The following is a 9,541-nucleotide window of genomic DNA, read 5'->3' as shown; positions in this document are numbered from 1 at the left end:
TTCTTTGTATGTGTGTCATTGCGTGTGTGTGTGTATGTCTGTATATATGTGTGTATGTGTGTGCCATTGCGTATGTGTGTGTGTCTGTATGTGTGTGTGTGTATGTCTGTATGTGTGTGTATGTGTGTTATTGCGTGTGTGTGTATGTGTGTCTCTATGTGTGTGTGTGTTTGTGTGTATGTGTGTGTATGTCTGTATGTGTGTATGTGTGTGTATGTGTGTATGTGTGTGTATGTGTGTCTGTATGTGTGTATGTCTCTATGTGTGTGTGTATGTCTCTATGTGTGTGTGTATGTGTGTGTGTCTGTATGTATGTGTGTGTGTATGTCTGTATGTGTGTATGTGTGTGTATGTGTGTATGTGTGTGTATGTGTGTCTGTATGTGTGTGTATGTCTCTATGTGTGTGTGTATGTCTCTATGTGTGTGTGTGTGTATGTGTGTGTGTGTCTGTGTGTGTGTGCCGTGCGGGCATTCATAGGTGCTCGCTCAAAGCACTTTCCCCGAGATTATTTGAAGGCTATACGGGGGTCTTTGTCTTTGTGTGCTCGTACTTGTATCTGCATGGAGAGCGGTGGTGCAGTGGTGAGCGCGCTGCGCTACGAATCCGCAAGACCCGAAATTGAGTCCCGCTCACAGCCAATACGAGCGACGATTATCTGAACCGGTTCTGGGCCTCCCCTGGGTAGCCTCAGCCTCAAATGAGTACCTGGTGCGGCGTGTAGTAAACATCGCCACTGGGGAGACAAAAGCGGTGGGGCGTGGTGCTGGCCACCCATCCCGTCTGGTGCCGTGACGGCCTTCATGAGGTGCTCGCTAAGAGCACTTGCCCTCACAGTCTGTCGAGGCTACACGGGCATCTTTGTCTTTGTCCTCGTGTGTCAACGAGGAGCGGCGGAGTCGTGGTCAGCGCACTTGGCTAGGAGCCCGTCGACCCGAATCTGATTCCCGCTCGCGATTATTCGAACCGATCCTGTAGGTCAACTCAGCCCTGAACGAGTACCAGAGAAACGTGTTGCGTAACTTCAGCAATAGGGGGGAGACAAAGGCGGCCGGGCGTGGTGCCTGTGCCCACCCCCCGCCCCTCGTCCGCCGTGTCGGCCTTCACGGGGTTGTTCACTAACAGCTCTTGCCCCGATCACCCGTTCAGGCTACACGGGGTGATCGATGTCCTTCGTCAGTGGTATGTCAGTGTGTCAGTGTGTCGTTGTATTAGTGTGTCAGTGTGTGTGTCAGTGTGTCAGTGTGTGTGTGTCGGTGTGTGTGTCGGTGTGTCAGTGTGTCGTTGTATTAGTGTGTCAGTGTGTGTGTCAGTGTGTCAGTGTGTGTGTGTCGGTGTGTGTGTCGGTGTCTCAGTGTGTCGGTGTGTCAGTGTGTCGGTGTGTCGGTGTGTCAGTGTGTCGGTGTGTCAGTGTGTGTGTCAGTGTGTGTGTGTGTCAGTGTGTGTGTCGGTGTGTGTGTCGGTGTGTCAGTGTGTCGGTGGGTCGGTGTGTCAGTGTGTCGGTGTGTCAGTGTGTGTGTTAGTGTGTCAGTGTTTGTGTCAGTGTATGTGTCAGTGTGTGTGTCGGTGTGTGTGTCGGTGTGTCAGTGTGTCGGTGTGTCAGTGTGTGTGTCGGTGTGTCAGTGTGTGTGTCAGTGTGTGTGTCAGTGTGTGTGTCGGTGTGTGTGTCGGTGTGTCAGTGTGTCGGTGTGTCAGTGTGTCGGTGTGTCGGTGTGTGTGTCGGTGTGTCAGTGTGTCAGTGTGTGTCAGTGTGTCGGTGTGTCAGTGTGTCAGTGTGTCGGTGTGTCAGTGTGTCGGTGTGTCAGTGTGTCAGTGTGTCGGTGTGTCAGTGTGTCGGTGTGGCAGTGTGTGTGTCGGTGTGTCAATGTGTTAGTGTATCGGTGTGTCAGTGTGTGTGTCGGTGTGTCAGTGTGTCGGCGGGCGTGTGGGAGTGGGAGTGTCGGTGTGTCAGTGCGCGCGCGTGCGTCCGTGCGTCTCATTCACAGCGCGCTCCGTGAGCTCGCAGCCACTTGCGTGCTTGTTGCACCCTGCGTGTCCGTCTGTCCGTCTGCCTGCGTGTGTGTGTGTGTATCGTTGTGTATGTGCCTGATGTGTGTGTCTCTATCGTTGTGTGTGTGTCCATCAGGCCGTTGCGTGTCTCTGTACAAGACGCAACGTGAAGCTGGCTGACTGTTTGAGCTGCTGCTGCTGCGGCTGCTGTGGTTACCGGCGATAAGTTGCAAACGCGAGACGCGGAAAAAACTCGGAAGAGCAGCAAGTCCAACAAGAACTACAACAACGACGACGACAACAACAACAACAACAACACAAATATCCTGAAGGCAAGCCACCGTCGGGGACAAGACGAAGACAAACTGGGACGAGAGAGGCGAAATGATCAAACTCTGAGCCACAGCAGCGAAGAAACTGTGTCGAGGATGACGAGACGGCGATAGGAGAAAGGAAACGCGACGCAGGGAAGTGGATCTTGTGTTGCTACACGCGTGTGTATTCAGTGTAACATTAGGGGAATACTATTTTTACTCGCTATTTTTTTTTATTCTTCCGGAACGCTGCGATGAGTAGGTAGGGCTGGCTTGGAGGTACGTTGGGATTGGTCGGCGTAAGGCACTACCACTGCGACCGTGACCATATTATTCCCGGAACGCACTTTTCCAGGTGCAATTGAGCAACTGTGTATTATAATTCAAGGGTAAATGACTCACGGCGAGACCACTGATGGATAGCGACAGTGGTTGAATGAATGAATGAGTGGTCAGAATCAGTGTGGTTGTCAACATAGATCGCTTTTTGACAGATTGAATGGTATTTTTCGTTCTCCACTATCGGATGCTTTGTTATTGATGTTATATAAATTATAAAATAGTTTTTTTCTAAAGACAAGTCTTCGGGATATTTTATAACAGTGAACGCTCAAATGAAACACGTGTCCACTTTGCAGTAGATGGCGCACTTTCATGAGCAGTCGTATTAATGATGACGATGACGACGACGATTCGAATTGATGTGGTGCCCGTTAGTTCTTAGCGTACGAAAGCAACTTTTGGTCTCGAACCGCTGCGTCTGTGCGATGCGGCCTTCTCGTCCCGGCCTTCGCTGGGGGGTAGGCTTCAGATGACGTTCAGCAATCGAACCCGCGGAAGGCGTCAACAGCAAGCACACACGTTGAACTTCTTTCACACCGTACTTAGGCAATCGTGCCAATCGGAGGTGCGGGGCCTCTCTGCTGCAGTGAAGTCTCGAGAGCGATATCTACTCGAGTGCGTGGTGGGGTCTTCTCCGTGAACATCAAGGACCGATGTCATTGTAACATTTCCGACCGAACGGGTTTTGCCCGAGGTGTATACGCATTGCGAAGATTGGCATCGTGCCTCGAAGAGGATGGAGTTCGAGTCACACGCTGATAACAAACTCATCTGTCGATTGATCCATCTATCTATCTAATCCTCCATCCATAATAACATCGATCTCGCTATCCATTCATTCATATAGCCAGCCCTTTATGCAGCCATATATAATATACATATCACCATACAACTATCGTTTTATCCATATAGCTATCTCAATAGACACCTATTCATTTATCTAGCCATCTATCTATCTATCTGTCTAATCCTCCACCCATAATAACATCGATCTCGCTATTCATCCATTAATTCATATAGCCAGACATCTATCCAGCCATATATAATATACATATCACCATCCAACGATCCTTTTATCCAAATAGCTATCTCAATAGACACCTATTCATTTATCTAGCCATCTATCTATCTATCTGTCTAATCCTCCATCCATAATAACATCGATCTCGCTATCCATCCATTAATTCATATAGCCAGACATCTATCCAGCCATATATAATATACATATCACCATCCAACGATCATTTTATCCAAATAGCTATCTCAATAGACACATATTCATTTATCTAGCCATCTATCTATCTGTCTAATCCTCCATCCATAATAACATCGATCTCGCTATCCATCCATTAATTCATATAGCCAGACATCTATCCAGCCATATATAATATACATATCGCCATCCAACGATCCATCTATCGAGCCATCCATTAATTCATCTCGCCATCCATCCATTCATCCATACATACTTCTGTCGACAATTCAACCATCCTTGTTTCCACATTCAAATCCTCTGACTTCACCTGCGACTCAAGTGCAGCTCCGAGATTTTTTTTGTTCATGAAGACAAAACGCACACGACTGGACACAGCCCTGCGTGTTGAGCACGCACACACACGCACACACTCACACACGCACACACACGCACACACACACACGCACGCGCACGCACACACGCACACACACACACGCGCGCACACACAGCCACACACCCACACACCCACACATACACATGTACACACACACACATGCACGTGCGTCCAGAGAAGTTGAATGAAGAGCCAAAGTGCGCGGAATGAATTAACACGAGCGGGCAGGCGCTGCGTGTAAAACTCTGGAATACTTCACGTGACCGGCGAGACGTGCCATGAACCTATAATCGAATCTACGATGGATAACAAATATAATTAGCGGTTAAAATACACATATATATATACAATATATATGAAGAACCAGTAATTTACCACATTTGGAAGATTTCAAAGCATGGACATTTCATTCATGTAAATCTCACTGAACATTTGCGATAGATACGTTCATATTTCGTCGTCCTTGCTGTTGAGCAGATGATAGACTTCGGTTGACATCGCCACACCTGCAGACCAGCGAGTGTGAGACGTGAGAAATGAGCACGTTACTCCTCGTACTCATTGCCTCGTGGGCCTGCGTCCTGGTGCCAACCGTCCAAGACTCATGCCCGGCACCGTCGAATGTAAGTTTGTGTGTGCGCGTGTTCGGTAGCGTAGTGTGTGTACGTGCGGGGTGGAAACATCGCCACTGGGGAGACAAAGGCGGTCGGGTGTGGTGCTGGCCACCCACCCACCCCCTCGTGTACCGTCCCGGCCTTAATAGGTGCTGCTCGCTAACAGCACTTGCCCCAACAGTCTGTTAAGGCTATACGGGGGATCTTTGTCTTTTTGTCGTGTGGGTGTGTGTGTGTGCGGTAGTGTAGTAGTTGGCGCGCTGCGCTACGAACCCGGCGACCTGAGTTCGATTCCCGCTCACGGCCAGCACCCAGTGACGATTATCTGAACCGTTCCTGGGCCTCGCCTACGTCGACTCAGCCTCAAAATGAGTACCTGGCGCGGTGTGTAAACATCGCCACTGGGGAGACAAAGGCGGTCGGGCGTGGTGCTGGCCACCCACCGCCTCGTGCGCTGTGCCGGCCTTAATAGGTGCTCGCTAACAGCACTTGCCCCAACAGTCTGTTAAGGCTACACGGGGGATCTTTGCTGTAGCACAGGGGCCGGATTACACCCACAGGCGATTACTAAGGCACTCCGTATTTTCTAAGGCCCTCCTTGAGATCCGTCGCTTCACGTTGGAGTGCCAGCGTCTTCGTCTTCTTGTTGTTTCGTACGGCTGCCGACGTAGATACAGGCCAAGCAACGACGACACTTTCACGTTCAGATGGTCAAGCCAGACAACCGCGTCGAGACTAGCGGAGTTGAGACATCACCGCTGCGATGTTTCCTTCGAATTTGTGCGGATCGGGGCATTGCGTCGTTATCATTTGTTCGAGTGTGTTCTGGATGAGCGACGGTAACGTGGTCATCGAGAATGTATTCGCCTTTGAATAACGACGACAACATTCACGCCTTTGCTTTAGATAAGGGAATCCTTTTTTTTACGTACCTAAGAAATAGTTGTAGCGAGTGCGTTATGTTTGATGAACGTACGGTGCGAAAGAAGTCCAACATACATAATCTTGAGTCGAATACATTTGTTAATTTTACGTAGGTTAGTGGATAAAGGTTTGATGAGTTATTTTTTGTTTGCTTACAACACTCTGCTGTATGTAGTAAATAGTTAGATCCCTCTCTTCCATTAGCCTTAGGCCTCTCATACAACCTTAACCTGGCCCTGACCCCACATGAGCCATTTCATCAATCCACTGCTGGATGAGAGCTTCCTCGTGCCGTGAGAATTGTGGGTGCGGTGGGGGATTTTTTTTTTTTATTAAAACATATTATTATAGTATCACGCTTATCAAGGGAACGCGTGAGTCTCAAGACGTTTTCAGGAGCAAACAAATGATGTGCTCATGGCCGTTGCTACGTTGGCAGTGGTGCACGAGGCACCGATAACGCGACACATTCGTCTGTAACATTGATTTAAAGATAAAATAAATATATCCAGGAACAGACGGAAAATTGGGCAATATGCTTCATTATTCGTAGTGATATTTCTAGTGAGGTGAAGAAGGGTCATTGCCCGAAACGTCGTTCCTGTTGAGTCTATGCTCCTCTACTCCAGGGAAGGTCCTAGCAAGGTTTTAGTAGAAACAGCGGAGCGATGTTGCTGCTGCTACTGCTGCTGCATGTTATCTCAATTGAGTAGTGTACAGTGTCAATTCTCGGCATTGGTATGTCTTGCCCACGAACCAGTTACGCGTTGAGTAATGTATTTTTTTTATCATCCGGGGTTATTTGACCATACTTCACCACGCTGGTCAGTGCGGTGTGGCATCGCGTGCTTTCAGATGCGCATCTGCGGCCGTCTGGAACGCTCTTCCGATATCAGGAAGCCACTGGAGCGATGCGCTTTTAAATCATCAGCGAGATTGAAAACTCATTTCTTTAGAACTGATTTCTGTGTTTGGTTTGTTGGCCATCCCCTGCACCTCCGATTACCACGGTTTAGCTACGTACGTACGGGTAAAATCGCGTAGAAGATTCGTCATGAGACCCGGGGAGGCGTTCCTTATAAAATAAATAGAGTTTAGTTGCTGAATATGGGATGCCACGGTGGCGAGATTATAACAACCTCGCCTCGGATACAGGAGGTCGTTGGTTCGATCCCGACGCTGACGCCTGTTTTTTTGGGAGTTTGCGTGTCTCTCTCTCCACGTGGTCGCATGGATGTTTTCCTCGGGACCACCGGGTTTTCCCTTCCACAGGAAGAATCAACGTGCGCTTAGAGCATTTGGCTGCTATACATTTCCACACAATGACAAACCCACTTCGTTGAGCTATCATTAGTGATAGCCAACTCGCTTATGAAAACGAGCTATATAGTTAAGCGGGCCTTACCTTGTAGAATAAATATAGTTTAGTTGATAATTTAAATAGGCTATTGGCATGCACGTTAACGATGTTAAAGATGATTTAGCCACCCGCTGCGACAATCTAATAGATGCTTGCACCACAACCTGCTACTATCTACTGCTGCTTCCGCCACGCACACTACCATCCTAAAGACGTGTTTGCCACGGCCGTACTACTGATGGTATATGTTGAACTTCTTTCGCACCGCACATAGCCAACAGTGGAGCTAATCGGACGTGCGGAGTGTCAGTGCGTGTCAAACGCTCGAGAGCAGAAATGCTCGACACGCAGCCCGACAGCTTCCGAAAATCCGCTCTCGGAGAATAGTTTCGTACTTTGCCCACGGGGGCATGTGGAGGAGGACAGCCGGGCTCAGCCCCGTCCAACGACTGTTTCACCTCTGTTCCGTTTCCGTCTCACCCTCCGTTCCACCTCCGTCCACCTCCATCCACCTCCGTTCCACCTCTCCACTCTGTCGCGCCCGCCGCTGCCTCCGCCAGGTGTCGCGGATGAACTCGTACCTGTGGAGCGTGTCACGGCACCCGCCCGCGTACCTCTTCGGCACCATCCACGTCCCGTACACGCGCGTCTGGGACTACGTGGCGCTTAATGCCAAGCGCGCATTCTCCTCCAGCGAGCGCGTCTACCTTGAGCTCGACCTCTCCGACCCTCACACCGTCTCCGAGCTGGGCCGCTGCCAGCTGCTGCCCCGCGGGCAGAGCCTGCCCTCGCTGCTGCCCCGGGAGCTCTACCTGCGTCTGAAGGTGACGGCCGCCGCCGGGCAGTTACTGGGCAACGTCGTGTGACACGCGCGTTCTTGTTGTCGCTGTCGTCGTTGCTAAATTGTGCCCGTTGAGGTTTTGTCTGCAGCGTCGGCATCGAAATCGTTGCAACTCGCATCGCTCGCAATCGCCGAGGGACATCGAATGAGCTGGAAAGCAGCAGCCGGTTGAGCCGGTTGCTACCAACAATTTCCCAAGCTCTGCAATCCTCTATCTATATTAAAGTGTTATTGGTCAATTGTATGTATTTATGCCGAACTTATTTTGCACCGAACGTAGCCAACTGCGCTAATCGGAGGTGCGGGGGAAGGACAACAACAAACTAAACACAACAATTAACTCGAAAGATACGAGTTTTCAATCTAGATTTAAAAGTGCACAGCTCCAGTGGCTTCATAATCTCGGGAGGGAGAGCGCGTTCCAGACGGCCGCAGAAGCGCATCCGACAGCGGGTGATGCGGCGACCGTCTTTGTTCGATGGCCAGCTAAAAGCCGCTGCTGCTGTAAGGATGGCCGGAGTTCGCGTGATGGTTGATGTTCCACTGATACATCCGAGCCATGCCACGGGGCCAGCACGGGGCCAGCACGGGGCCAGCACGGGGCCAGCACGGGGCCAGCACGGGACCAGGTTTTTTCTTCCACTGGAAATTTCACCGAGCCGAGCTGGAAATACATTAAAACCTGTCTCGGGGGGGCCAAGCTGGGCCAGGCTCGGGGATAATGACGCGTTGGTCACGTGTGAAGAGTTGGGGCAGTACGCAACTCGAGACGCAGACTCACCGCGTCATTATGCATGCGTTGTGACAGCATGAGCTAGCACTTGCAGGGCTGCCCCTTTACCTCTTATTAAGGTTGTGGGGGGGGGGGGCGCAGTTGGCGTTTAGGAGGGGAGGGGTGGGGGCCAGTTGGGCTGCTGCCTTAAACCCTCCACTGCTTGGCAGACTCGGGTGAGCGGGGGAGGGACATCAGTTAACTTTGCCCCCCACTCGCGACTAATAACCTTTGTGGATATAAACAAAAAACATACATAAACTTGTATTTTACCAGGTAAGCGCCCACTGAGCTCTACTAGCTCTTTTTCAGAAGCGACCTGGCCACAAATGATTGCTCAGCCAAGTGGCTCATCATCGTGTGGGAATTTAGAGCAGCCTCACACTCGAAACGCGTGATGCCGATTCTTAAATGTGGAGGTAAAAACCAGAGGGCCCCGAGAAAAATCCACGCGACCACGGCGAGAGAGAGAGAGAGACACGCAAACTCCAAATATACAGCAGGCGTCAGAGTTGGGATGGAACCCACGACCTCCTGCATACCAGGCGAAGGTAGTTAACATTTCGTCACCGTGGATAGGTAGGGGCGGGGGAAAGATTCAATAGACGTAGTGTTTCGATTTAAAGCTTTCGTGACTGCAGGGGATTCATATTCTTGGTTCTTTCGGTAAAGTCACGTAGAAGGGAAATAATAAAATAATAAAATGAAAACAATACAATTCTCACGACGTTTCGATTGCAACAGAAGCAATCATCATCAGGTGTGAAAACCACTTTTTCAAATTTTCTTGCCGTGGT

General features: G+C 50.1%; 1 protein-coding gene across 3 annotated transcripts in view; it reads left to right on the top strand.

Moving 5' to 3' along the window:
* The first annotated feature begins 1,041 nt into the window (after window positions 1–1,041).
* Window positions 1,042–9,541, top strand: part of LOC133349248 (metalloprotease TIKI1-like) — a 94,120-nt gene continuing 85,620 nt past the window's right edge. For 2 of the 3 annotated variants that reach the window (XM_061562604.1, XM_061562596.1), the window contains exons 1-2: window positions 2,001–4,856; window positions 7,692–7,955. In XM_061562604.1, coding sequence (XP_061418588.1) covers window positions 4,770–4,856; window positions 7,692–7,955 — 351 coding nt within the window. In that variant the 5' untranslated portion in view covers window positions 2,001–4,769. Of the gene's footprint in view, window positions 1,182–2,000; window positions 4,857–7,691; window positions 7,956–9,541 lie in introns of those variants that run through there. The other variant, XM_061562587.1, reaches the window with a different exon arrangement.

The sequence above is a fragment of the Lethenteron reissneri genome, chromosome 4 (assembly GCF_015708825.2).
Source record: "Lethenteron reissneri isolate LAM-NWPU_2019-01 chromosome 4, ASM1570882v1, whole genome shotgun sequence".
Taxonomy (NCBI): Eukaryota; Metazoa; Chordata; class Hyperoartia; order Petromyzontiformes; family Petromyzontidae; genus Lethenteron; species Lethenteron reissneri.
This window is presented reverse-complemented; position numbering and strand designations above follow the sequence as displayed.